The 27319-nt window shown below is 52.7% G+C and overlaps 11 protein-coding genes across 11 annotated transcripts; 7 read left to right on the top strand and 4 right to left on the bottom strand.

Annotated features, from left to right (window-relative positions):
- Positions 1–526: 526 nt before the first annotated feature.
- Positions 527–2950, bottom strand: GLOTRDRAFT_48851 (subtilisin-like protein; the record flags this gene model as incomplete). Its single annotated transcript, XM_007871703.1, has 10 exons — positions 527–691; positions 755–902; positions 956–987; positions 1047–1306; positions 1368–1568; positions 1626–1742; positions 1795–1920; positions 1979–2086; positions 2137–2430; positions 2491–2950. 10 exons carry the CDS (start codon positions 2948–2950, stop codon positions 527–529), a joined length of 1911 nt encoding a protein of 636 aa, XP_007869894.1.
- A 2101-nt stretch (positions 2951–5051) lies between these two features.
- On the top strand, positions 5052–7586 carry GLOTRDRAFT_141011 (uncharacterized protein). Its single transcript, XM_007871893.1, has 7 exons — positions 5052–5554; positions 5611–5743; positions 5797–6120; positions 6172–6439; positions 6489–6998; positions 7063–7317; positions 7379–7586. The coding sequence occupies exons 1-7, from the start codon at positions 5070–5072 to the stop codon at positions 7501–7503; spliced, it is 2100 nt and encodes a 699-aa protein (XP_007870084.1). The 5' UTR covers positions 5052–5069; the 3' UTR covers positions 7504–7586.
- A 515-nt stretch (positions 7587–8101) lies between these two features.
- Positions 8102–8774, top strand: GLOTRDRAFT_133013 (uncharacterized protein; the record flags this gene model as incomplete). Its single annotated transcript, XM_007871892.1, has 4 exons — positions 8102–8331; positions 8383–8436; positions 8497–8545; positions 8610–8774. 4 exons carry the CDS (start codon positions 8102–8104, stop codon positions 8772–8774), a joined length of 498 nt encoding a protein of 165 aa, XP_007870083.1.
- A 235-nt stretch (positions 8775–9009) lies between these two features.
- GLOTRDRAFT_65852 (PEBP-like protein) lies at positions 9010–9886 on the bottom strand (the record flags this gene model as incomplete). The annotated part of the gene is made up of 3 exons (XM_007871891.1): positions 9428–9886; positions 9245–9374; positions 9010–9185 (listed from the first exon to the last, which is right to left on the bottom strand). Exons 1-3 carry the CDS (start codon positions 9758–9760, stop codon positions 9013–9015), a joined length of 636 nt encoding a protein of 211 aa, XP_007870082.1. The 5' UTR covers positions 9761–9886.
- Positions 9887–10000: 114 nt separating this feature from the next.
- Positions 10001–12638, top strand: GLOTRDRAFT_123179 (uncharacterized protein). The gene is made up of 4 exons (XM_007871890.1): positions 10001–10137; positions 10300–11505; positions 11560–11704; positions 11756–12638. The coding sequence occupies exons 1-4, from the start codon at positions 10084–10086 to the stop codon at positions 12217–12219; spliced, it is 1869 nt and encodes a 622-aa protein (XP_007870081.1). The 5' UTR covers positions 10001–10083; the 3' UTR covers positions 12220–12638.
- GLOTRDRAFT_81253 (cupin domain-containing protein) lies at positions 12024–13060 on the top strand. The gene has a single exon (XM_007871889.1). The coding sequence runs from the start codon at positions 12367–12369 to the stop codon at positions 12910–12912; it is 546 nt and encodes a 181-aa protein (XP_007870080.1). The 5' UTR covers positions 12024–12366; the 3' UTR covers positions 12913–13060.
- Positions 13061–13989: 929 nt separating this feature from the next.
- On the top strand, positions 13990–14535 carry GLOTRDRAFT_133009 (uncharacterized protein; the record flags this gene model as incomplete). Its single annotated transcript, XM_007871888.1, has 1 exon — positions 13990–14535. One exon carries the CDS (start codon positions 13990–13992, stop codon positions 14533–14535), a length of 546 nt encoding a protein of 181 aa, XP_007870079.1.
- Positions 14536–14619: 84 nt separating this feature from the next.
- Positions 14620–18179, bottom strand: GLOTRDRAFT_123178 (uncharacterized protein; the record flags this gene model as incomplete). The annotated part of the gene is made up of 6 exons (XM_007871887.1): positions 14620–14828; positions 14910–15581; positions 15660–15859; positions 16394–16413; positions 16514–16551; positions 16637–18179. The coding sequence occupies 6 exons, from the start codon at positions 18177–18179 to the stop codon at positions 14620–14622; spliced, it is 2682 nt and encodes an 893-aa protein (XP_007870078.1).
- A 1365-nt stretch (positions 18180–19544) lies between these two features.
- GLOTRDRAFT_141006 (uncharacterized protein) lies at positions 19545–21636 on the top strand. Its single transcript, XM_007871886.1, has 14 exons — positions 19545–19737; positions 19790–19862; positions 19915–19964; positions 20017–20060; positions 20110–20129; positions 20182–20317; positions 20378–20473; positions 20540–20691; positions 20767–20791; positions 20844–20873; positions 20930–20942; positions 20996–21058; positions 21113–21220; positions 21273–21636. The coding sequence occupies exons 1-14, from the start codon at positions 19652–19654 to the stop codon at positions 21424–21426; spliced, it is 1050 nt and encodes a 349-aa protein (XP_007870077.1). The 5' UTR covers positions 19545–19651; the 3' UTR covers positions 21427–21636.
- Positions 21637–21956: 320 nt separating this feature from the next.
- Positions 21957–22898, bottom strand: GLOTRDRAFT_117962 (phosphotyrosine protein phosphatases II; the record flags this gene model as incomplete). Its single annotated transcript, XM_007871885.1, has 2 exons — positions 21957–22189; positions 22254–22898. One exon carries the CDS (start codon positions 22896–22898, stop codon positions 22275–22277), a length of 624 nt encoding a protein of 207 aa, XP_007870076.1. The 3' UTR covers positions 21957–22189; positions 22254–22274.
- Positions 22899–24588: 1690 nt separating this feature from the next.
- Positions 24589–27005, top strand: GLOTRDRAFT_133004 (glycoside hydrolase family 13 protein; the record flags this gene model as incomplete). Its single annotated transcript, XM_007871884.1, has 12 exons — positions 24589–24803; positions 24860–24952; positions 25003–25036; positions 25093–25189; positions 25286–25440; positions 25499–25602; positions 25658–25707; positions 25776–26022; positions 26073–26294; positions 26360–26468; positions 26527–26688; positions 26739–27005. 12 exons carry the CDS (start codon positions 24589–24591, stop codon positions 27003–27005), a joined length of 1755 nt encoding a protein of 584 aa, XP_007870075.1.
- Between the last annotated feature and the right edge of the window lie 314 nt (positions 27006–27319).

Genomic DNA, 27319 nt, shown 5'->3' with positions numbered 1-27319 from the left:
AGTGCTTTGCATAAAAAGTCCGGAAACTGCGTTTCGCGCGTCTCTGTTTGTCCCAGCCAAACAATACCTTATAGGGTAACACCTGACCGAGGGCGCGACGGTCCTCGAGTCAGCCTATATCACTCCTGGGACACCAATGCCCGTCTCAAGGCTGAATAACGTTCATACCTGTATCTCTTCAGGATATCGAGCACGCAGAGGTCAAAATACCCCAAGAACGACCCTCATACATGGATGTCGAAGCGTCCCGCCAACCAGTCAACAGCCCGCGCTACCGTGATCAACTACCCCATATAGGTTTGTTTGGCTGGCACAAACAACATTTCGCGAATCGCGGTTTCCGGACTTTTATGCAAAGCACTGTAAATAAAAACACAGATCTTAATTTGAGTGCCGAAGCCACGGGTGCCCGTGCACCAAGGGTCAATTCATCATTTGCGAAAGGGTCGATATTGAATCTTTATTCAAATTTCCAGCGTCCGAATCCGAGTTCGTAGACTGGATACCGTATTCCTCTACCATCTCCCTATGGCAACGCCAGCCATCTGGCCAACAATTGAGGGAAGTTCGGAGTGCCGAGACCAGTGACAGGGTCCCACCCAGGGGTCGCATTAAAACCGTTGGTTCCGCACCCCGGATTGCTGCCAGTGGTGATATCATGGAACGCGCCCGCAAACGCGGGGGAATATATCTGTGTAACAGTAACCAGAAGTGATGAGACGCAGTGAAGCTAGGTATATAATCTCAGACGTACGGTAGGATTAATGAAGCCTATCGGGCTCTTGCCTATCGCGAGGCGGGCATCATTGACTAACGTCAAGATGGAGCCGGTGACGGGGGACGAAGCGGAGGTCCCGTAGACGAGCTCAAACTCTCCGTCGACGGCGACAACATAGTTGGCACTGTGGGCAAAGCTCGGATGAGTATCCAGAAGATAATAAATCAAGCTACCGACCCATTTGCAGCAACGTCAGGGAACCCTCTTGCCTACATGGCAGTATCGAGAGGTCAGCAAAGTTGATATTCTAACTCGTCCTTCGGCATACCTTCCCCGTTGCATTGTACTGGCTTGCAGAATAGGCCGGTGGGTAGGCCGTAAGGTAGTGCTCAACTGCAGCGGCTTGATACGAGGGCAACGCGAAATAGTTGCTAAATCCGCCTCCACTGTAGATCACCTGCATGCATGCGCTCTCTGGTTCAGTGACGCTAGCGCCTGGATTTACTTGAGTGGCGCCGACCGACGTGACATATGGGCAAACGCCGGGGAATGTGGGATTGAACCTGGTACCGCCGTAGACTTCGTTACCTGCATCCGAGGTCTCGTATCAGCATATTTTGCATCCGGGCAGCAAGTCTCGTTATCTTACCATTAGCGTCCAGACATACGTTGCCGTTTCCAGCGACTCCGTCATCACCGGAGCTGTATAGCACGGTTGTACCCATAAGACCAAGTTTGGCATATTCAGCACATTGCCTTGCTGCGTATGCTGGGGAAAGTTCTGCTTCGTTGTACCCATAAGATGTGGAAATGACGTGGGCGGGGGCGGCGGTGCCACAATCTTCAGGACCTGTGTTGGCGTGCGACCGTCGGACTTCGGGAAACAAGTTCATGTAATTAGACATACCTTCATAACCCCCACCATAAGGATCAGGGTACGTCGAATCATAGTAGGGATCGTCTCCGCCTTCAAACGTACAGTATGACCCGTCAATCGCATCGAGGAAATTGTTGAAGGAAGCGCCTGCCCAGCAAGAAATCAGCTGAGGGAACACGGAATTGATGGATAAGGCTACCTTCGACCATGTCACCTGTCTGGTATAGTGTGACAGGCAGGGGGTCGACGAGGGACATCCCGTATTGCAAATCCAAGTCACTCTCGCCATTGTAACCGAAACCTGTGTACTCAGTTTGCGCGTAACCTGTACCGAGATTCTCGTTTATTTCCTCTCTTCGGATTTACACTCGCAGATTGCTTACCTCCGTCGACGGACACCATAGCGGGAGACTTTCCAACCAGATTTGGTGAGAAATTGCCGAAGAACATGTTAAGATCGGTTTGGAGATATGCTTGCGGAGTGTATTCAACTAGGTCGCCATCATTCTCGAAATTCAATCCCGGACAGACAGCACCCTACCTATCCCGTAGCTGTTCCTGTCCGTCGCGACAGGTACGTAGACAATCCCATACAGCGCCCTGAGGCAGATCAACGTTATTTGCTGATCGCACGCCTCCAGCTCGTTGATGATGCTGCCTATCGTCCCGGTGGTCTTCGGCTTCAGCCCGACACCAGGTTGGCCTATGTTGCTGAGGGTGCCCCCAGACCCAGATGAATTGTTGTCCCGTTTGATCACAGCATCGAAATGGATTGAGGGCAGAATGAAGTCGACGTGTTTGCTGACGTGTTCCGGTAACTTGTAACTGTCGCAAGCTGAATGTCAAACAATGAGACTAGTGTATATTGAGATTCTGCTAAAGATATCCGTCTTACCGACGTGCTCCTTGCCTGTGGTATGCGAGTATACGTGGTATTCTGTGTTCAAGAGGCGCTCGGCTTCCTCCACAGTGGCATTGAGCTCGATCCACGTCCTAGCACCTGATAGCTTGACCCTCGAGGCCTCGATACCAGAACCGGTAAGCCAGTCTCGCACAGTATCCACAGTTTCCCTACTGGGAGCGAACGTCTGCGAGACCTTGCCGGCCGACCAGTGTTTTCCGTAGTTTGCCGACTCCGGCCCAGAGACGTCGAGCAAGAGTTTCTCTAGCTTGTCCATGTTGCTCTGGACCAGACCGATGCGCAACGGTAGGACCGCGACAGGGTCATGTCGATGAGTGTGCGACCACCCTGCAGGAATATGGGACCGTTTCTCGTGCGTTATCAGCGGTGAGATGCGAGGCTCGGCAGACGCCAAAGACAGGAGCGCGAGCGACACAAGTGGGAGAAACAGCATCGCTGTGACGGTTCACTCTGGGGGCGACCTAATGTTCTGGTTAGCAAATTGAGGTCAGCTTTATACGGATTGTTGCCAAGAGGGAAATACTACTGGATGGGCCGCGTTTAAATTTAGACCCTAATGTCCCTGAAGATCCATAGTACGGGGTGGACAGACCTCCTTTCGCGTCCTCTAGTCCAGAGCAGAGCCATAATTGCGCGTAGACGGCAGACTATCGGTCTTCTTCTAAGGCATGAGAGAACATGTTATCTCCTGGAGCTAGGGCCTCGAGCACATGGAGGTGCTTCGGCGGGAACAAAGAGGACGAAAGGATTCAAAGCCAGGAGCAAGAAGGTAACTTCACTGAGAACCATATCCTTTGAGGCAGGGTTCTACCAAGGAGAGTAAGATAGCCCTGATATATTCCCGGCCAAGGATGCCCTTCATGGCTGTTCGAGTCGTAATTGAATCCAGAACATCACCGTCTTCATCAGCGAGAACTATTGCGTTGTTCAGCTTCGTATCCGGTGCTCCTGGTACGCGTGCTGTCAGGATATAGATAGCCACTCTTGCTTCGAAACTCAGAGATGCAGACCCTTCCGATTTATCTGCTCACACGAGATAAGATGACGGGTCCTCAGTCTTGATCCAAATTACGGGATGTACTGCCACGCCTATGTATGGCACCTGGGATAGTGCACCAAGGGGCTCTGATGAGGGGCGACGAAGCGGCGGGACGTCCCCACATCGATCCTAGGTCCATAAACGCTTCTGTGATGTGCTGGCAGTGAAGAGTTCGTCTTAACAGTTCAGACGTCCCGTAAGAAAGCGGGAGGAACAACAACACAATGTGGCAGATATGACGCGAAAGACTCGATCGTAAGTCACTAGTCCCTCCGTATGAATCTGCGTTCCACGGTTCAATAGCCTTGCACGGGAATAGCGGAGGCAATGTAGACAAAGGTACAAGCGCTAGGCTGTAGGTGCCGATCTATACTGTTCTGAGACAGCGCGCCTACTTACCTGGCCCAACTAGAGTCATGCCGTGACCAGGCGTTTTGGTTGATGTCAATGGAGTCCCCTACCGGTGAGGACGTCGAAGCCTTGCCAGCCGTTCAACCACCTGAAACAAGTCTGGACGAGAAGTCACTTGAGGAAGTGCAACTTGAGGTTTATACTACACCTCAAGGACCCATAGCTAGTCGCCTTGCCCGAAGTGCGTCTGATCCATCCACAAGGGGCATGCATAACAATGTTTGTCCCAGTCGTATGCCTGTTGGCCACGGGGGCACCCTCCGTTGAGAGGATTGCGGAACACACGGTCGAGGACAGCCAGCAATGGAAGGAATTCAAGAAGAGCCTGTTCGACCGCATTGCGAACGTGAATGTCGTTTCTTCTCTAATCCTTGCGTAAGTGATTCTACACCAGCAGAAAGCTTGCTCTGATATCGGCGTTCGTATTCCAGAACGACAGCCGCGTTTATTACTACCAGTCCTCCGACGCAAATCGGCCGATGGGACCATCCGATGCCCTACGTGACTCTTCTGGGGGCGTTCTGTCTGGGATATATTGGCGCTGGGAGCGGCGTCTTCTTGCTGTTCGTGCTTGCCGATGTGCAAGGGGGCTCTCTAAGGGTGCGTTTTTCAGTATGATTACCCTGCTGCGACTGGGAGACGCTATACACTGTTCTTCTCGGGCAGGATCTAATGAAGTCTCCAAGGAAGTTCTGGCTCGCGATGTTGCTCCTAGCGACTCCGGTGCTCTTCGTGGGTATGGCGGGCGGTACAGCGTTGATTGCGTTAATGGGTGCCATCTGGCTAGGTGAGAGTATAGCAGCTAAGGTTGTGCTGACTACTACCGTGGTCTTGACTGCTTCCGTAGTCTCATCTTTTGTCCTTGTTGTATCCTAGTTGTGTAATTCCAGTCTTGTTAGCAACTTGTTAGAGCTTGTTTCGTCAGGCCGCTGCAGTGCCTCTGTAGCGGCAGCACTGAGCAGTGTGGCACTGAAATCGGAAGAGACTGAGCAAGTCCTGCGAAAAGCCGAAGCGTGAGAAAACCACGTGCTCACAATGGCCGCCACAACGCGTCTTGAACGCGCTCTGCTCGTCGCCTGCGACGTCGACGGCGCTTACGAGGATGAACGCGTCGACGAGCCAGACGCGCACACTAACGCCTCTTCGTGCTAGATCGTCACTTCTTACGTCTCGCGCAGCTTCGACCATCCCGCTAGCTTCGGAATCGTATGAACCCCTGGTCAAGTCCGTTCTGAGCCGCCGTCTCTTGCGCATTTTCCTCTTCTCGGGTGCATTCTGCTGGGCCTCTGCTTTTCTTTGGAATGCGTGGAATGGAGGAGCCTTTAATCCATTATCTTTATCAACGCTCTTGCTGTCGTGTGCTTTCTGGGTGGTAGGGGCCTTACCTGCCACAGTTCTCCGAAAGACATACCTTACCGCCACACCTACCGCGTCTTCTTCTCCTTCAAAAATAGTCAAGGCAGCCTTGACAAGGCGGAGTACATATGCAGCAGCAGCATGCTATGTGTTATCTGCGGCAGCCTTTACCGTGTTACATGTTCTGCTCACGAAGGGAGAACCGAAGCTTTCGCTATTTGTGAAATCCCGGTACGTTGGTCCACCTTTGTCTGCTTCAAGGGAGAAATTTATTAGGAGACGCAAAGGAAGCATCCATACTATCTTAATGGTCGATTCCTCTTCCTAGCTCTATCCCAGTTCACCTGCGCCAGTGCTTTTTTGCTGCGCCACGTTATGATAGACAGGTTCGTCGTGAGATGGCCTCCGGTGACCATAAAAGTGAGACTGTTCCGTCATTTAGCAGTGACAGTATCCTGACGACTCCCCGATAGCCGGCCACGGAAATGGAACCCAGGCCCACCTCCGTTAACAAACCCAGGATAGCACTCACCGTTGTAATCTTGACCCTCCTCTGCATCTTTGCATCAGCCGCTGTGTTTGGTCTCACTCGAATCTTGCTGTTGCCTGTTCTTTTCCGGCTCCCGCTAGTACACCTGCTCCTCCGACCGTTTGCCACCCACTTCCTCCGGGGGCCATGGACAATCTCTCTGCCATGGCGCCATCTAGGCTTATTGTTCAGGACCTTTTTCCTAGGCGCAACGATGGTAGCAACCTGGGAAGTGTCCGATGGCTTGTTCGATCTATACATTGCCGAGGCGAGTTGCATTCCATACTGTCAGGTTCGATTGCTCATTTTGCCGTGCTAGCCCGTTTCGGTGTCCGCAAACACAGCAGACCCCATTTTAACCCTAGTTTCCGGAGCACAGTCGGCATCAGCGTACTACCAATACTTTGCGTACTTGGAGCTGCGCGATCTGGTCAGGGAAGACAGTGCAGCTGCCAGCGCGCGTCGCCAGGCGCTGTTCGCGGACCAAAAATACAACCCACCCATGTGGACGTCGTTCTCGCGAGCGTCCCTGGTACAGCTCGGGAAGGAATATCAGCACTTCCTCCGCAGAGGGGCACCCGTTCCAGGTATGTACTGCCCGTATAAAAACGAAGTCGAGTTGACAAGTATCATCAGCCCCAGCTGCCCCTGCCCCTGCAGCGGCACCACCTCCCAAGAAGGCCGACCCTACGCCGCCCACGCCGCTCATCCGCAAGCCGATATTGAAAGCCCCGCCGCAGACCCCCGTGCGCGCCGTCATCGACTCGTTCGCGTCGGACGGCACAATCTCGCAGGCTATCGCGAGCACCGCGGAAGTCGGCGCCGCGCACATACCGGAGCTGTTCCGTTCCGTCTCCACCGTCGCGCCCGTAAGCACGGAGGTGGTGGTCAAAGAGGTCAAGGAGGTTGCGAGCGCCATTGACAAGGTCAAGTTTGACGTCAAGTCACTGCCGATGGAGGTGCTGAAGGCTGCGAAGGGCAGGATGGGAACGGATGGGGTAGTGGGCCGGTATACTGAGCTAGTGTATCAGAGGTACGTGAAGGAGCAGAGCGGGAAGGTGAAGGAATGGTGGGAGGCGGAGCGGTTGGCCAAGGCAGCAGAAGGATACTTGCCGAACCGCGAGTTGGACATACTTATCATCAACGGTAGGTGTCTCCTCTTGGTCGCAAACTTGAGTGAGTCCCGGCGTTCGTACTCATGTTCTCACAGTCCTTACGGCCCTCGCCTGCGCATCTCTCACCGAGGACCGGTATGGCGTCGTCCAGAAAGACCTACCTCGTATCATTGAGGCGTTCATAACATTTTCTCACGCTATCGAAGAATTTCATCGAGAGTTAACCGCGAAGTACCCCCCGCCGATGGAGGAAGAATTGGAAGAGATGGCCCCTGAGGAGCTTGAGGCGCGGAACCGAATAGGGATAGATGTGGAGGGGGCTATTGCAACATCTCAACCTGTTCATGATGGTTCGTTGTCTCTAGGATATCTCGCTTCGTTTGGGTGAGATACTGATGGGCTTGTTGATAGCGCTAAAGGAGGGAGTGGCCAAGATAGCTAGAACGTTTGGGGACAAGCTAGGAGGCTTTAGGTTCCCGCCTAGAATTGCACGCACGTTGCAGTTATTCGTAGATTATAGTGCTGTTGGGATATGACATCCTGTTCTGCGCTCGGGAGACCAAGTTTTGCCCCGGTACCACATCCTAGCTGCATTTTACGGTGCTTGCTAACGGGCAGGAGATTTAAGCTTCATCTGACATCTCTAGGTCAGGCTACGAACCACTCCACAGACTTACGGTAATGCTCACGAGATACCCGTAATTGTCATGCACTGACATGGAGGGTGTAGCGTTCCCTTATGCACGTCCAAGCTCTCAATGCCCGTGACCGCTGCTGAATCACGTTCGCGATACTTTCGTGAGCTTAACGGACTAGTACGACACCTCCAGAAGTTATCGTCGCTCAGGCTTCCGGCCTTCTACTAACAGGCGGAGGTCTATAAATAGACTGCGACCTGAAGGTGACAAGTCGCGTTTGCAGAGGAACTGACCCCTGTACGGCTGATGCAACGTCCAATACTGATTGATGAAAGATGCCATATTGCCTTATCCCGATCTCATGCATTCTGGAATTGAGCGCTGACGCATGACATCCGGACAAGATTAGATGATAACTTGTTCGTCGCATCCCCTGCCAGCCCCTTTAAGAACTTGTGCTTGTGTGTATGATTGGTAGACCTCTGTCTCCACTGAAATGGCGTCCAATATCTGCTCGACCATACTCCTCCGAAATGGACTCTTGGCGACGCATAGGGGCGAAGATGATCCTCTGTCGACTCCTTCTGCCCGTCGGGTGGATGTATTGATACAAGGTGACCGGATCGTGGACGTTGCGAAACCGAATTCCGTGAAGCTTCCCCAGCACTACTTCGTCGTCGACTGCAGCGACAAGTGGATAGCACCTGGCTTTGTCGACACGCACAGGTATGTTCCAACCAGGAAGTGGAACCCCTCCTAACGGCCATTAATATCCAGACACCTGTGGATGACGATCGTCAATAGTCACGAAGACTGGACGTTGTCAGAATAGTGAGAAGTCATGCCAGTCCATCACATAAGTTTGCATATCGACTATGTCGTTCACAACAGTCTCGCTAAATTGAGTTGTACCACTGCCGCTTTGGTCACAGCGGAAGACGTATACGTGGGCCAACTCGCTGGTTGCCTACAAGGTGACCGTTCCCTGGCCGTTGCTTGCTTAGGGCCGTGTAAGTGATGACCGCGCCGCGCAGTCGGTGAACCTGGCACACTGTCGTGACCCCTTCAAGGGCATCGTGTTTCACGCGACTGCCGCGGACGTTGATTGGGTCATTGTGAACGGCGAGATAGTCAAGGCGGAGGGTAGGCTGGTAAGGGTAGGCTGGTAAGGAAGAAATGGCTGGAGGTAGCGTCAACGCTAGGGCGTCATATAGACATATTGCAAGAGCGAGTTGCGCGGTATGACCTGGATGAAAGGTATGCTACTGTAGGAGGATCCCCTTACCCTTGCGGCTCGAACTCGCCGTCCGACTAATGGCCAATCCCATTTGTCTATATCGACTTATCTTGTATTTGGTACAGTGATTATGCTTCTTGCTTTCCAATCCGACTCTTCAGTCATCAGCCTTACTCTGTGGACCTGCAGATGAAGAAATTGGCTCCGACTAGTACCAGGCCATACTTCTGTGCGAAATCGATAGCGTTCCAACTCCGCCTTTCTTCTAGAGTCGCGCCGTACTCAGGCTCGCCCTGAGGTATCTCGATTGGGACTGACGCAGGTTCCTGGAACAAGAGAAAGACTAGCGGAACCGGTAAACTTCAGGATGCGCATGTCAAGTGATGACCACGCATTACTCACTGTAACGGTGGAGTCCAGTTCCTGGAGGAGGCCCGGGAGGCCTGTACGGGGTCGTGGCTGGCTTGGTCTTCGTAGCCAGCAGGTTGTCAGATTGAAGACTGGTCTGCGGTGGCGCTTTCAAGCCAGTGATCTATGGATCGGGCTCGCGCTGAAAGTGACAGTACGAGACCACAAGCAACGTACCACCCAGTGCCGGAAGCACTTGAACTTGGGATCAGCTTTCGATGGGGCATCGGGATCAAACATGACGACCGTGTAGGTCAGATCCCTGACGCTGCCTGCCTCGCCTGAACTGTCTGCTTGCTCCGGAGGGACGTTCATCGGTGCGAAGTTGATAGAGGGTTCATCCAGAGTGTCCTCCCTGGTCAGCTCATTGCCTAGTACTGCTTCCTTGCCATTGGGCCACACTATTGAAAAGAGACTCGAAGGATAGAAATCCTCAGGCAGAACGTCGGGAATAATGGACTCTCGCTTCAACGAAGCTATGACGGTAGAGAGCGGGTCCAGCAACGGCATGGTAGCAGTAGTGACTGGGCTTGGGAATGGGGGTACTTGAAGTGCAATCCTAAGTATTCGTGTGGACACAACGAGTGTATTGGCATCGCTTCATCGCGGGCTCGGTCTGCCACTCGCCAGGCGAGGTGGGTCTCATCAAGCTTCGGAAATCTCCACAGCACCAACCCCTATGACACCCCGATCAGGAAGGTGACAGATATTCCGACTTTACCATTTATTTTCTTTCAGCAGCACATTCTCCTGCTACCTCAGTACCTGGCCGTGCGGGGAGAGCGCGAATCCGTCTTGAGGATTTCCTTAGGTTCTGAGTAGCCCAGAGGAATATGAATCCAGCTCTACAACGCTCCTTGAACGCGTTGCAGCGTGATCCAAAGAAGGTGAGTTGGATTTGCCGTTTAGAGGTTGTGGCGTCTCTGCCCCTGCGGTCGAGCAACGAAACTCAGACTTCCTTACCATGCCATATTGTATCTCTTCTGGTTTCCATCCCATCGACTTCTACGTTTCCTTTACTCCTAACCCTCGACTAATGTCTTTCCTAGTCCATTGATGCAGCTCGCCGCGGATCAGTATCGGAATTGATCACCCTCGCCAACTTTTGGCAGGAGATTCCCAACATGGTCTCTTTAGGCGTAATGGATGTTTTCTGCACGCATCTGGACGAGAGGAAGGCGCCGTCATTTCCGAATGTGCCCCGGGTAGAGGATGCTAATCTCGCGTTTATGTCCCTCCTTGGTTTAAGCAAGCTCACCGACTATCCTGACGACGATCGGTCTCTCGGGGACCTTGTTCTACGGACATGGCCAGGCATATACAAGTGGGGCTACTACTTCTTTCAAATACGGATAGTCAAGCAAGACGTCCCGGACGACGTCCGGCGGCAGACATTAGACGTTATATCAGGAGGCTGGTGTGTCGCGTCTCGCGAACCCAGGGTTCGACAAGCCATGCTTGGGACGCCGGGGCTGCTCGACATCGCGGTCCAGTTATGGGTTCACGAAGACGGTGGCCCCGTACCATCTCTGAGCAACATCCCACTCGGGTCGGCGCTGCTCGATGCACTCTTGAGCAAGGTTGATGAGAGGACCCTCACGAAGGTCGTCAAAGCCGCTGGCGGCAAGGCTCCCAACGTCGCGAAGATGGCATTGTCGCGCTTGCGCTCTGCGATCAGAGCGTCGCCAATGGATCCCGCACGCACGCAGATCTTGGCGGACTTGATCAACGAGCTCTCGTATCAGCAGGATCATCGCCTGCGTTACGCTCTCCTCAGCGAAGGCGTCATCGGTACGGTTACCCAGGCCCTCGTCGCTGTCTCCAAAGAAGTCACGGGATCCCGAGATCCCGCCTTCCTAGATGCTATGCTCTCGTTGTTTGGCTACTTGAAGAACTGCCTCGAGTCTACAGAAGGCTTCACATGGGTATCTCAGGCCCTCAACGCCGGCCTCATAACGGCGTTCGTTGATTGCAGCCCGACATATGCCATGTTGTCCCAGGAGGACCGAGAAATGATCCTGTCTATTTTCAGCAATCTACTACCGCGATATATGATATACTATTCCGTCATCGCTGCCGCGGAAGCCCCCATCTTAAAGGTTGACTCTTCTGAGGATATGAAGAAGCGCATCAGAAATAGCGTGGCCAAGGACGTATGGTCCACCTTACGAGACCTCGTGCTTGAGAGGCGCGCAATCTCCGTGCGGTTCAGCGAGACCAAGAAGAACCAAGGCGTCGCCTGTGATAATGTCAAGGTGACCGATTCTCTGGCGGTCCATAACTTGATGATAACGTATGATCGTGAATAGTGCCATAAAATTGATTTCAAGAATAACTTCAAGAAATGCACTGGTTGCCAAGTCACGTTGTATTGCTCCAAGGAGTGTCTGGTAACAGCTTGGAAAGAGGGCGATCACAAGACAGTATGCAAATTGAAGCAACAGGAACGCCAAGGTAGGCGTCTAAGTTTCGTACTTCGGGGCTAATGTAACTCATGACGTGCAGAGGGAAAACTAGAGCCGCTCTCGAAGCGCGACCGACAGTTCCTGCACTACTTGTCCATGCACGACGCCCGCCAGCACCTCCCCCATCTCCGTGAAGAGGCGAAGAGCAAGTTTCCTAGTGTCCCCCTTTCGTCTCTGATCATCAGCATCGACTACACCGGCGTACCATCGACGTTCACCGTGCAATCTCTTGAGAACTACAGTAGTCCTCCGACCAGCGGCTCACAGAACGCGGAGGCTCGCCACGACTCGCTGGTCGAGCGTGTGCAAAAGAATCCGGGGAGCGGGACGCTCGTGGAGGCTCGTATATCGGGCGGACGAGAAGATGCTATGGTCGCGACCCTAGCTGCAGGTGACGTGTGGAACCTTGACCGGGGAAGTATGACGCTAGGTGACGCAGACTTGCAGTACGAGGAGGGCGGAGAAGACGACCTTGCCCTCCTGATTCGAAAAGGAGCATACTGAGCATAACGGCGCTCCCGGCTTATGCAAGAGCTATAGCGATTATTCTTGGACGATGTCATTGGCCACCGTGACGTCATCTCAAGCTCCCAACTGATATAACCAGGGCTCTTATTCAGTACTTCGTCCCAGAAACACTGTACACATGCCATGGCCTCTTCGATCCTGACGCCGCTCTCTTCTCTCGCAGTCAGCAAACATTTTGTCCCGAGATTTAATCGTGTACCAAATTCTTCCGCTACTTCGAAGCCGTTGTTGGTATATCATACCGTCTTCTCCCCGTCCGCCACCAAGTCGTCTATTACCGCCCATCTCTCCAAAATTAACGTTATCGAGCCTCACTGGACATATTCCATGTATCCGACCTCCCACTTCCATTCGAACACGCACGAGGTATTGATCATCCTCAAAGGCTCTGCTAAACTACTCTTCGGCGGTGAAGAGAACCTCGACAGAGTCGAAGCAGATGTTACAAAAGGCGACGCGATCGTGCTCCCAGCCGGAATGGCCCACAGACTTCTCCAGGATAAAAGTGGCGACTTCCAGATGTTGGGCTGCTACCCGGTGGGCGCGGATCAGTGGGACATGTGCTATGGAAAGGAAGGGGAAGGCGACGTCGAAGGACGCATCAGAAAGCTGCGGTGGTTCGAAAAAGACCCTATCTATGGGTCTGAGGGGCCAGTATTGGAAGTCTGATCAGGGAGACTGTACATGTTGATCTAATTCATCTGTACAAGGACATGACGCGCCTGCCGAGCTGCGAACGAACGACGGATTTCTTACACCTGCATCGAAGCTCTTGTGCCCGAGGTCGTTAGGAATTACTCTTAAGGCTGCGGTCGCGTCCAGGGCCAGTCCAATTGTCCAGGACTCTCATGCGGTCGTATCTGGAACGTACTATATGTTAGCGGCGCCGTCGAGAAGTGTGGATCTGGCACAGAGGGCTATTGTGGTAAGGCATACTCAGCACGCGCTGATGAGAGATCTGAACTCGGTCAGAGCGGGTCAACATGACTTGTGACGAGTACAGCCTTATCCATTCTGAGGCGCGTACTGGAGAATTCGAAGTCAACGAGTATCACTAGGTAATTATCACTGTGCTACAGGGGGTTATGTAGAACACGATCGAGAGCGAAGGCAAACATGAGGCTATTTACCCGAGGCCCAGGCTCCGAGGCATGCACACGTACGCCACAACGCGGGGCCGCTAAGTATAGGATAAACTGGCGAATGAGGTCCATGGCCAAGGGCCCTGGAAGCAGCGTGTTCAGGGGTAAGCTGGTTCTACACCGAACGCTGCGAGACGCTGCGGTTCTATCCCTCGCAGGAAATGACAATCAAGAACATAGTGGCTTGCGTCTGCTTGCGTGGTATATAAGATAGATAATTGTTGACGATATGGACCTGCAAATGTACGATGCCGGCGGCTGCCTCATTTTTCAATCGGAGAATCCGGAAACCATCACGTCTTTCCCCAATGCACGAATATCCGAACAGACAGGCGACCGCCGGCCAATCTCGGCCAATCAGCGACTATCCCTTCGCCTTCCGTTGCTTCCACTCAGAACCAATGGTTATTAAGATTGAACGATCGAGGGGACATCGTGAAGACCGTAGAATCCAGGCACCGGCAGAGATTCGATCTGAGGCTTGGGCGAGCACGGTACACCACTCATGAATAAAGAACGCGTCGAGTAGTACGCAGATGAGATTTCTTACCTCCCGCCTGGACCTGCCCCTTCGAGTTCACCACCTGCCAACGAACCACACGATATGTCGTCCGTCATTAACCCCGTCTCTGACGTAAAAGTCGCAACATACCACATACCTCGGCATGGTCGTTACCCCAACTCCGACGCGGACAATAAGCCGCTGGTCCACTATAAATCGCTTTTCCGGAAGGGCGCTGGGAAGGACGCAATCAAAGACCACCTCGCGAAGGTGAATGTCATCCAACCACAGTGGACGTACACCATGTATCCGACCGATCACTTCCATACTACATGCCACGAAGCCATCGTCATTCTCAGCGGGTCCGCTCTCTTGGCTTTCGGAGGTGTAGAGAACCCACGAAAAGTCGAACTGGAGGTCGAGCAAGGAGATGCATTGCTCATACCAGCCGGAATGTCGCACAAGCAGGTCAGAGAGCTGGGGACGAAGGTTTTCGACATGCTCGGCGCTTACGAGATCGGTGCGGAGCACTGGGATATGTGCTACGGCCGGGAGGAGGAGGGTGATACAGGCCAGAGGATCAAGCGCGTTGGCTGGTTTAAACAGGATCCGTTCTATGGGGAGGGTGGACCTGCGACGAAACTGTGATTATAGTGACATTCCTCGGGCAAAGGGATAGGACTTCACAAACACGTTATACCCCGATTTATGCAACATCTCGCTCGTGTATCGTTACCCCGTGTAAGACCATGTACCAATAGCACAGGCCAGGCCTAATACAAGCTCGTTCTTGGAATGAAAAACCCGTGGCCCATATGTGACGGTGCCAGCGAAGAGAAACCGGGTGCGTTCTAGCAGCATCGAATACCCTGGCCTCCATGGTATACACGCAGCTTTGAGTGTAACCGCAACTTCAGATCCGTCCGAGGCAGGAACACGTACTGTGACGCTGTTAGGAGCAGCAAAACTGTGGTAAATCACAATTTGGAGAGACCGACATTACAGGTCTACAGTTTATTGACGACGCCCGGTCATTTCCAGCATAGTGTCCGCCATGAAAATTCTCGCTTCTTTGTCGCAACGGCCCCCATTCTCGCAAACAGGCTGCGCGAAGTCCACCACGAGAGGGGGGCTTTTGTGCAGATAGGACATGGGCGTATGGACCATGCTGACGGCAGGTTTAGGACAGTCCCAGCATTTCCATGCCTTCCTCCGCATGAGGTCCTTCTGATACTTGATAGTGAGCTGCGCTAAGAACCGTTTCGTGGGCACCTCCGGGGAGTATGGTGTGGTAAGGGCGACCGGGACGTTATCAGTGAAGTGAATGACGTCCCCGCCGATGTGGACTTCATACTGGAAAGGGACAGAAGCCCCCTGCAGACCAGAGTTGGCTTCGCCTGTCACCTTCCTCCGGGTCTCTTCGTAATCTTCGTTCGGTATATTCTGAATGCGCTGATCCCGCTCCATCTTCGCCTTGACACACTCTATCTCTTCACGGAGCGCCTTCTCGGAAGGATCGAATGCAGGATTTATGCTGCGTAGATCAGCCAGAGCCTCCAGAGCCTCGTCGAACTTTCCACGAGCATGGAGAGCTCGGGCAAGACGATAGTAGGCCTTCCGCAAAACAGAAGTAGGTACGTGCTCCTCGCCTTTGATGACTTCTATGCAGTCGTTTTCGCATTCCGTGTGTTCTTCTGAGTGTACGCAATGGCAACATCGAGTTAATATTAGGCATCTCGATATGCCTTGGTATACGAATTGGCGGAACGTACCTAATTCCATGTGGCACGCCGCTCTGTTGCATCGCACGGTTAGGATGACGCCAGCAGACGCCTTGTCACTATACTCTTGGATGATTGATGTATATATGCCAGTAGCTTCCTTGTATCGCTTGTTCGCAAAATGTTGATTCCCTTCCGCTTTTAGAGACTGCACCACGTCTACGACATTATCAACGATCTCAGCAGTAAGTCTTGAAATATAGGGATTCACCGTCAACTATGGCAGACATTTCTCCAGTAAGATAGGGCCAGCTCATGTACGACTACTATCACGTGACTATTTTTGTCACACTTGGCGGGGAAAGCACGAAGTCGGTCTTATAACTTTGGGCACAGGTAGAAAACCACAGATGTTTTTTATAAGAATCAAAGATACAGTACATACAAACAGTTCCTATAAAAAACATTTGAGGATCTCGACCCATGGAAATTATAATAAGCTCGACAGTGGTGATTTCTATCGATGATCTCCTCGATTTCCTTACACTGACCTGCCATATATAGGCAAAGCACGTGATTGTCACGGTGTGACCAAGGTAGTCGTGTATGGACTGGCCCTATCTTAAGTGTGAGTCCGAGTGTTAGCCAAGCGAGTTAGGTAACGAACGGTCCGTATGCACGAGTGTATGTATATTAGGAGTCCAGGACTCTCATTCAAACTCCGCGAAACATCCGCGAAACGGGATACGCTCTCGTTTCTTTCAGTGGCAGGACCGACTAAGTACGATCCGGATATTGGGAATTCCTACTCGACAAATAGCATTATGAATTTACAACGAACATAGTACCCCACAAGGTATCGTCTATGCATAAGTATCACATCACCAGGCTGTCACCGAGCACACCTTTGAAGACGCGGAGGAGGCGCCACCATAGTACCTTCCTGGTCCCGATGAACAAGATATACATGGTCCCCGTATGTAAACGTGGAATGTCAACTCATTGCTTCCCACTGGGTGGCTAATTACCGAAAGGGCCAACGCTGGCCAAGCTACCTCGACGAGACCAACCGCAGTCCTCATCCTCTACCACTGAGAGCTTTATTCCCATGAGGGCGAATGCCTCGTATACGACATCGGTGACTGCGTCGCCGGAGCGTTCACCGCAGAGCTCGATAGCCACTGTCTGCAATCGACGTGCCTTGGAGGAAGGCACGCTGGCGCGCCAAAGTGCACACTCGACGAAGAAGGATACGTCCACGTCCCGGCCGCGTAAATCCACCAAATGCGGGCACGCCAGCGCTGCCGCATCTGATGCATCACTCGCTCCAGGGTGAAACTTCTTAATGGACCCGAGAACAGTGTTGTCTACCCGCTCCAACGTGAGGCGCGTCAGAAGACGGCATGCCGAAAGGAAGGTGGAAGTGGACATTTCGCTTGCTTGGATTCGATCCAGTCGCAGGCATTGGATATTATGGAGATACCTAGTGGTTGACAAGTGCTGCAGTAGCGCGTCGCAGTCTTTAGGATCCTTGAAAGGTTCGAGTGAAGCTGCGATGTCTTGCAGACATAGATCCACGAGGGAAGGGAAGGAAAGAAGCGAGAGCACCCGAGCAGCATTCTCGGCGTCTACGAAACCAACCTCTAACTCCGTAAGGCCTGACAGTGACAGCGCTTCAGAGGAAGGGTATAGGAACTTCACATCATCCTGACCATTGTCTGACCTCGCCATCCACCCGACCAGAGCCAAACGTTCAAGACTCCTACAGTCCCTCAAGATCGTCAAGAGCTCGACCAGAGACGGGGTGACATCATAAGCATGGTACTTCAGCTCCAAGCTTCTCAGGTTACATAGAGAGGACCTCGACCAGTCGACGTGCACCCCCGCGAGAGTAACGTGGCGCAGACCCGTGAGCCTACCGTCAAAAAGCCTCACCGGTTCCCGCAGGGCGAGGGGCAAGAATGGCTGACCTCTACGAACAAAGTAAGCATTGCAGCGGAAAAGGGATATCTCTCGGAGCATCGAGGGCGCAGCGATAGATGACGTTCGTGAGAGGAATAAATGGATCGGTGCCCAGGTATCTGTGAGCAGCGTGACCACTTGCCAGCGCGACACGACGGGCAGAAGTAGGTCGAGGATGTTGGACATGTCTCTCGGACTGAAGATGTGATCATCTTCGGCCCAACACCACGAAGGATCGCGAAAGTCCAGGTAGAGATCGAGCGGGCAGGTTTTGGAGCGCTCAAGGAAAACGACGGTACGTTGTCGACTGGTAGAGGTCACCGCACTCTGCAAGGAAAGTGTCGTCCACAACTGAGCGGTGGATACGCTTATAGTTCTCCACTGTGAGCAGACGTGAGATAACCAGAGAGGCATCAACATGCGCAGATGAGGCGAATTGTCGGACGAATGTGTCGAATAAAGAAAAATGTATGATAGGATCTCCCATGGAAGCCTGTTAACATTACGCCGCTTTGCAAATGCAGTCCTGGCCTTAGGCATCAAGCCCATGCTGCAGAGCTGAAATGACTCAGGAGAATGTTCGTTGACGAGAGCATCCGTGAAAAACATGTCGTAAAAGTGTGGTGCGCGTCGCTGAAGGACCGTCAGCAATACAGCCAAGCTGGACGGAAGTACCCACTGACCATGTATCGTCGAAAGACTTCACGATGAGCGTGGTCCTCGCGAATATTTCATGAGGTGCAAGCCACTGAATCCTGGAAAGCGATGAGGCCTCTTGTAGTATCAGAATTTACCACAGAAAAGGGCCATCTGCCATACAAGTTCCTGCCACAGGATACAGTGCTCCGATGGGACCCTCTGGTCGACATACGGCGGGAGCCGCAGACGCGATTAGGACCAGTGTGACGGGCACGTGTCTGCCATAAAGGCAGACATCTAGCAACAGAAGCCGAGCAACCGAGGAGAACATAACATCTCCACAGGATCCAGAGCGTTGAAAACAAGGACATATATGGTCCCACAACACCCGCCCAGAGACACGAGGCTCGGCAGGGGATCTCGGTGGAGAGCTGCAAATACACGAGGAGCGCCACACCTAAGTCGTAAAGCCTCATGTGAGACTAGCGCAAGTCGTGTACGACCATCAGAGATGCGCTCCCTAGCGATCTGAAACAAGTGCCTCGCCAACCTTCTCAATTTGCCTTGAGGATTCCATATCGAGCGAGGGAGGCGCCGAACATATGGCCGTCGGAACCTTAACCACGTCGCATCTTAACGGACGCGGTTCCTTCCTCCGAGCTCTGGAATGTTTATCTTGGAAGTCGGATAAAGGGACGCTGCGTCTTTGAGCGAAAGACTGGATGCCCGTTGCTGAGCTAATCCCTGGAGACAGGCTGGTTCTCTACATGCACATCTTCCGTCCTAATCGGGGTATAGCATCGCTGTGAGTATATTGCTTATATGTCCAAGCCGGAGGAGTATTATCAGCATGTGTCGAGATTCCTGTTATCCGTTGGCGTCGGTGGCAGCGAATCGTTCTGTACACGGAGCTGGAGAAAAATGAACCTAGAGTTGAAGCGCTATAAACAAGGACATTGATGTAGTGCCCCTCACTCGCAACCGGCCGCGAAAAACGCATTCATATTGATAGCGAGTAGAAGTCCGATGGGCTCTAGTTGTAATGCCGGGACATAGAGCCCACTCTGCCGCGTGAAAGAGCCGTTTCGTACGAGGAGTAGAGTGTCCATCGAGTAACAGAGTACCCGTCGTGATGGCGCATTACGGTAGAGCGCTGGTACGGGATACAATGCCCCTAAACGAGGGACTAAGGTAAGGCCAGAGTAAGACGGGCGCTCATTGGACTTCCGCGCTGGCGGCGTTGCACAATTCAGTATTAATTTACGTATTACTGCATTTTGGCAGGGACGTGCAGTCAAAGGCGACCAATTGAAATGTTCCTTCGCGAGGTCGTTCCTGCTCTCGAGGACGACGCTGCTTGTCGCTGGTAGTAGCAGCCTAGCAGTGTACGCCTGCCTTTATCGTCGGGGCAGGTCTGCACTTAGGCTCTTGATGAGCGGGAAATGGTAAACTGGCACGACCCAGGTGTTCTCGCCCAACAAGCTGCCATTTTCGACCGATTGAACATCTATCTTTTTGGATTATACGGGTGCGCCTTTTTGTCGCAACCAGCATCTTCACCCAAGGCTGAAGAAGCAAAGATGGGAATGGCTACATACGCTATCGTTCGAATATGCTTTAATATCGGGAAGAATGACATTTAAGTGGCCTTATGTGGGTCCATTTATTGTGTAATGCAGACGGAATAGTTAACCAGAGCTCTTAGACCTTTTACTTCCTTGGAAGGTACACCCTCTTGTGCATCCTATGCGCCACGTCTGTCTCTTCCTCATTTCCTCTGCGAATGTACTCACTCGCAATGTTTCAGGATGCTTCTACGCACCGGACTAGTAGTCACAGTCAACTGCCAAGGCAAGTGATTTCCTTCACCGATCAATAATGGCTTCCTCAACGGAAACAGTGGGCTTCCAGGCGTTGACAGTATGTCGTCATCGCACTTGTACACTCTTATACAGTCTAATTATCGTCTCAGCTAGCAGGAAGCATAGTCATGGGGTGTGCGACGGCCAATTTCGCCATCAGAACGTATGTCCTCTGGAAGGATATTTGGCCGGTGGTCCTGGGTCTAGTGCTGTTGGTTGTTGGTCATTGGACAATACTGTTGATGTGTAGGTTGCGGTTGTTTTTGGAGTCAAAATACAAACACTGAACCATGCTGAACTCCTCAGCTGTAACTAGCGTCTCCGCATCGTGGAGTGCAGAACGGGGAACATGCATTTTCATCAGCGCTGACCGTAACAGGGTGTTGATGCTATACACATACAGTAGGTTTGGCCGCTGCGCGGAACCCCCTTTCCTCCCAACCGGTGGTCTGACGATCCCACCCACAGCCATAGCGATCGACTTTATTGTACTGGTCATGACCTTCCTTCCGGCCGTTCGAACCGCGGGGCGTCTATCCCATAGTGCCCTGTGGGATAAACTGTGCAAGCAAGGTATCCTCTACTTCATTGCGGCGTGCACCGCGTACATTTTTCCGTTGGTACGCCGGTTCACTGGCTGCGGTCTTGGGATATGATCACGGACGAGGCTAACGGCGTCTCATCTCAATCCGTAGGTGTTCATCGTGCTGAATTTGAACGGTACGTCGGGTTGTCCCCTGTGATATCCAGCAGTAAGATTAGACGAGAGCAGAGATCATGAACGTTATCTGCAGTATTCCAGGTACGCCTACTCACATACTCGCTCATGTATCCCGCTGATCGATCCCTTACATGCAGCTGGTTGCCTAAGGTCGGCTGTCGTCTCTGAGTTCACGACTAACTTAATAGTGACATGTTGACCAGCATGATGGCATCCTGCCGCTCTGTAACAGCCTTGCTGAAAGATGGGGACGACCGACGAGCATCGTGCGTACCGGAGGTACGCAAGGCTCGGTAGATAGCTAACCTGTGCCGTCGCAGTCATAACTCAGTACACTCCCTAAGCAACAGTGTGACGGTCGACTCATTCATAGTCTGGAACTCCTGCGACTCCCATGAAGAGACCCAAGCGAGCAATCTACCGCCGCCGTACGTCGTTCTCCACAAGATGTTCACTAGTGCTCACCCAAGTTTATTACAGCAGCCTCGGCAAGACGTCTGACCCACACATGAGCGGGCGCGCTACGGAGTCGCTCACGGAAGCCGGCATGAGCCCGTTGAGCGAAACTACGGAAAATCGCGGGAACGAAGGCTATACACGTCCATTGGTGCGGCCAACTCCTCCGACCTCGTAGCAAGGACCTTCACTTCTGCTACTGGAGGGAATTACGAGGGGTCGTTCATGCCGATCCCCAGCGTGCCAAGGGCAGACGCAATGGAATACTGGGGGCATGACACCACGTTGGCGTACATATTGACGTAGGAGCTAACGGTCTTTGATTGCCTACCCCTTATGTAAAATATCTAGAGCAAGGATTCTTGACTACCGCCCGTCTTGAACAGAGGCCCATTAGCTGTGATCTGGTTGTGACGGCAAGACCAAAGAATGAACGTGACCACTAAGCGAACGTCAATGTCCAATCTCGCAGAAACATACCTGCGCCTCATAGAAATTGGATCGCTCGAAGACCTTGCAGAATGCTTGCGATACGCAAACATTCTGCAAGATCATCGAATCTACTGAGATCTGTGCTTGATCCAGTCCCGGCGGCTTCGTTCAAAGGGGCGATTCAGAGATCGGAGGGCGGCTGAGGGATAAACGTTTCCTCAGTGGTTGTCAAATTCGAGCACGGTGATTAAGGAGAGCAACGTACGGCACCTCCGCGCCGGCGAGCATAAATTCAATGCATTGTCATAACGAGAGAGCAATGGAAGGATGCTGTTGCTACAAGTCTATGTACTGGCTGGAAGCGTATGATATAACAACTACTAGTAGGAAGGATATAATCCATGGTGGGGTTGAACCAGTCATAATGCAGGGGATGAGGTCCGATAATGTATGTGGACGACACGCAGTGAAGCCAGTGTAGTTAGATGGTAAATCCACGAGTAAAATAGCTGAGGGTGCAGTAAATAAGCTAACGTCCATGTCGTAAATGTCCGGCGGAATCAGAGAACTCACAACTCAGACTGGGGGAAGGTCCTATATCCTGACAGGCGTAGCCGCCAAACCTTTCTTGAACGACCGCACGAATTCGAATTGAGGACCGGTTTCTGGGCTGCAGGGGAACCGCTTGCACTTCTCTACGGTCTTCCATTCCTCTGCGATGAGCCTGAGCGCCTCCTCTCCGGATGCAGCAACTCCGCACTCGACCAACCAGCACCCGATGACCATCCCCGTGCGCCCAATCCCTCCTCTGCAGTGCACCGCGCTGATCCGCCGTCTTCTTTCATTGTCCTTCAGCACGTCCAGGATCCTGCCCATGTACTCCACTGACTCTGGTAGCGACCGGTCGTGGATGGGGAAGCGGTGGTACTCGATGGCAGCAGTGTCGATGTCGAGCTTGCGCGCCCGCTCCGCGAGCGCGCACTCGTACGACTTGAGCTCCCCCGCCTCCGTCAGGTCGATGAACGTCCGCACGCCCGCTCTCAGCAGGAAGTCCAGCTTTGGTTGCTGCGCCAACGGCTCCCATGGGTATTCGCAGGCGAGCAAAAGAGGTGTGGCCCAGTACGAATTAGGTATTGGGCGCTTCAGCACCTCATTCAACCTGGGTCGTGTGGATGCGAATCTGGGCTGCAGCGAGTCGAGCTGCACGACGGACGGCATGGCAGTGGCAGGCATGGCTTGTTGTACGACCGTCATAATATGCAGATACAAATTATATATTTGACTGGCAATTGATATGAAGACGGCTGGTCGGGGGAATGGGAGGGCGGGAGAAAGGCAGGCGGGTGTTTCGGGAGGTGGCATTAAATGGGGCTACCGCGTGTGCCACGTGATCACAAAACTGTCGCTTTGGTGATGGTGCGAGAGGAGTTCCGATGCAACGAGGCTGTCCGCGACAAGAGCCGGAATACAAAGGTCGAGTATCGCGGAAGACACGCTTTTTTATGCGTTTGACGGTACGCCAAAGACACTCATATATCAGCTCGTGCGTGCGCTCTATTCTCTGAAAGTGTGGCTGTCCCGCTGTAGCACATGCGATCTCGCCTTTCGTCGTGGCCAGACACGAGTTCTCGAACTTCTCAAGCGCCTTGGTCCGAGCACCAGGAGATAGCACATTTGTCGCTTTCAGAGGACGAGTGCCACAATTATGGCCGTACAAAGGCCGTGATTACCCCCCCCCCTCCCTCCGTGCACTTTTACCGGTCACATAATGCGGAGGTTGTATTCGAAAGTTATGAGACTTGTGACCGGCTTACTTCGAGCTTATTTCAGCCTATCCCCGGATCTTCAGAACCAGCCGGCGAGTATTGTCCACTACGTCTAAGCAGACGCCTACCTGTGCTGCCAAGCTGGTGAGACGATCCTCGGAAGCTCGCTCGCTGTTTAAACTCTCTGGCCTTGGTAGCTGGATCTTGGACGGACACGGGATCTAATAATGATTCCGGGCAGGCATAAATACGACAGCAGCGATGATCTTAGCCGCTGAACACGTCTCAAAGCGCCCAGCCATTCCCTGGAGTGATTACATTTGAACGCGCAACACAAGGTCAGCCCTTCCATTTAGCGCCTTCAGGACGCACAACGCCTTGTTCTGCGTCCCCCATGACGGACCGACTCACCGGTGGCTTCCTTACTCAGCGGTTCATTCCCATCTGACATTGCTGTCCTGTCGCTTTTCGGGTGGTCCGTGCTATTATTGGTGCCGTCTATCCGGACGTCAACGAGGAATTCGTATAGGATGTCAGCGCCCGTGCCTTGTTAAGTATTTGGGCAGAGACGGCCCTGGATCATGGACTAAAGTGAACAAGGCCCATCTTTCCCTGTGGTCGTATGAAGCGCAAGTCCTTCTATGCGTTCGGAATACCACCTCTTCCTGGATCTCCGCCCCGCGTATATTCGGATACAACGTCTTTGGAATCCAGAAGATGTATTTCTACCTCAAGAGGTCCTGACTGAAGATAAGCGGATCCCGTTTCAGCAAACAGACTCGAGTCCCCACTGTGGGATGAAAGACATATTCGACCCTCATCATTATGCATCTGCACTCTTCTCAAGAACAGGGAGGAAGGTATATGGGCAATGATGAGTTCTAGAGGCCGCCTTTGAACGGTGAAGCCCCGACTTTCAAGAGTCCTCTTCACCCCAGATAACATCCATCTCCTCACTATCACACTGATCTGCAGGGGCACCATTGGCTTTGCGGTACGGTTCTTTGCGCTTCTTGGCCAGCACCCCAACATGCCGCTTCTGCGTGTATCATATCGATTTCATTTCATCGAGCTGCGACCCGTATATTCATGGCCACCATCTGACGCCTGCTGCGTTTCTCTCTTTCCGATAGCTCAGCACCATGGCCCTCGCCGATCCACCATCCCCGCGCGCCTGGTGGAAATCCGCTGTCGTATATCAGATTTACCCTATCTCGTTTTTCGACTCCAATGGCGACGGTTTCGGCGATCTCAATGGCATCCTCGCCAAGCTCGAGTACCTCAAAGATCTCGGCGTCGATGTCCTTTGGCTTTCCCCGATATACAAATCTCCCCTTGCTGATATGGGGTATGACATGTGCGTGCCTGTATGCCAGCTTGCTATCTGAGAGTATGGTTCTAGTAATGGCGTAGAGCGGACTATCAGGCCATCGATCCGAGGTACGGGACGCTGGAGGACTGGGATCGCTTGATCGCGGCAGTCCACGAGCGCGGAATGAAGTTGATGTGGGTGCTCATTTCGGACGATGACGGTCTCATGGCTCATGGGCGCGCAGGATGGACCTCGTGGTCAATCACACGTCTGACGAGGTCAGCTTTCCGATGCGTTCTCACTCGTCAGGGTCTCACAACGTGTTGTCCGGCAGCATGAATGGTTCGTCCAATCCCGCTCCGACAAGGACGCCTCGCGAAACCCGAAGCGTGACTGGTACATCTGGCGCCCGCCCAAGTACGACGAACAGGGTAATCGCAAGCCGCCGAACAACTGGAAGTCGGTCTTCCAAGGCAATTAGCATTGCGTCTCGGTATCGTACCCTATGGTTCTTACCTGTGTTTTAGGGTCAGCTTGGGATTATGATGAGAAGACTGGGGAATACTACCTCCATCTGTACGTCTCCAAGCAGCCTGATTTGAACTGGGAAAATCCTGCTGTACGGGAAGCCGTCTACGAAATGATGGAGTGGTGGATTAAGAGGGGATGCGACGGATTTCGAGTGAGTGGACGCGTTATCCGACCTAGTGACGCTGGGCGTTCTGAGATGCTCATCGCAGATGGATGTGATCAATATCATCAGCAAGGTCGACGGCCTCCCCGACGCGCCCGTTACGGATCCGAAAGAAGAGTATCAATCTGCTAGCATATTCTTTGCGAATGGGTAAGTCGGCCCTGGAGCTTCTGCAGATAATTCTAACATATATCGCACTCTCCAGACCAAGGGTCCATGAATACATACGTGAGATGAACGGTCGTGTGCTGTCTCGTAAGCCATGAAAATAACTGAGCTGACGGTAAGATATATTGATCGGCTTGGCCCATTGACTTCTTCAGGGCATGACCTTATCACGGTCGGCGAGACTCCATTCACGCAGAACGCGCAAGATCTGCTGCCCTACGTGTTACCCTCTAGGCACGAACTGAACATGGTTTTCCAGTTTGAATTGATGAGCATCGACTCCTACGTGGACCCTTTTGGAACTGACGTTCCCCTGGTCCCCAAACAGTGGAAGCTGAAGGATCTGAAGGATGTCGTTACCAGATGGCAGACTTTCGAGCGGGAGGCGGGTTTCTGGAATGCGTGAGTCCGCTGGCTTGCTCTATAGTCGTGATGCGATGGAGCTTGTGCAGGGTATTCATCGAGAACCACGATCACTCACGATCAGTCTCACGATTTGGCAATGACTCCCCGGATTGGCGAACTCTGTCTGCTAAGCTGCTGGCAATGCTCGAGATTACTCAGAGCGGGACGCTCTATATTTACCAAGGCCAAGAAATCGGGATGAAGAACGCACCGCCGACATGGGGGCTTGAAGAATACAAGGACGTCGCTACTCAGAACTTCTGGAATAGGTTCGGATGACTTCCTTCTCCTTACAAGCTCGGATTTTTGGTGCTGATTGTTCAATCGCGTTAAGTGTCCTGGAAAAGCGCAAAAGAGAGACCAAAAATGCAGATGTAGACATGTCGGACGTCATGGATGGTATTAGACGCAAGGCTCGTGATCATGCTAGACTCCCCATGCAGGTATGCGACCGTGCAGTTCGCTGCCGGTCGAGCAGAGGGCTCATCGACTGTTCTTCAGTGGGACAGCTCTGCCTACGCAGGATTCTCCCCTGCCCCCCCTTGGATGCGTGTAAACGACGACTATCCAGATTGGAACGCCGAGGTGCAGTTGGAGGATACAAGCAGCGTTAGGAGCTTCTGGAAGCAGGCATTGACTCTGCGAAAGAAGCACAATGTCCTCGTGAGTCCGCTGGCTACAACTGTTCTTGCCGTCACCTTGGCATTTTACAGGTTTATGGCGACTTCACGCTCCGGCATCCAGACAATTCGCAAGTTTTCGCGTACACGCGAAGTCTAGGATCAGCAACGGCCCTCGTCCTCCTGAATTTCCACCATAACCCGACAGAGTTCAAGTTGGACGACGTGCCACACCTCATAGGTGGTCCGTTGGTTCTTGGGAACTATCCAACTGCAGACCTTCCGACGGAGGCGACAGAGGCCGTACGGCTGCGAGGCTACGAAGGACGGTTGTACTTCTCATCTTCTGTACACGTATAGCTGTTACTGTGAGTATGATTAGTTGCCGAAGCCCCAAGGTGATTGCAGAGTGACTCCGGCGCTGGGGAAGCTCTAGTCACTGCAGCAGTAGTGCTGGCTGAGTGCAATGCTGCCGTCCCTCTGCATGCGTTATCCGTGACACAAGCGTGACATTATACATAAACATCAGGAAATGCTCATTTTCCTATGACTGTCTATGGCTGCCCATGGGAGCTATGCAGGCCTAGAAAGCCCTATAAAGTATGATATAAGCATGGACGTTCCTCTGGAGGAACGTTCTGTTTCCTGACGAAACGATGTGGCGTGAGACTCCT

The sequence above is a fragment of the Gloeophyllum trabeum genome (genome assembly GCF_000344685.1).
Source record: "Gloeophyllum trabeum ATCC 11539 unplaced genomic scaffold GLOTRscaffold_00015, whole genome shotgun sequence".
NCBI classification, from domain to species: domain Eukaryota; kingdom Fungi; phylum Basidiomycota; class Agaricomycetes; order Gloeophyllales; family Gloeophyllaceae; genus Gloeophyllum; species Gloeophyllum trabeum.
Note: the sequence above shows the minus strand (reverse complement) of the source record. Positions and strands in the feature narration are given on the sequence as shown.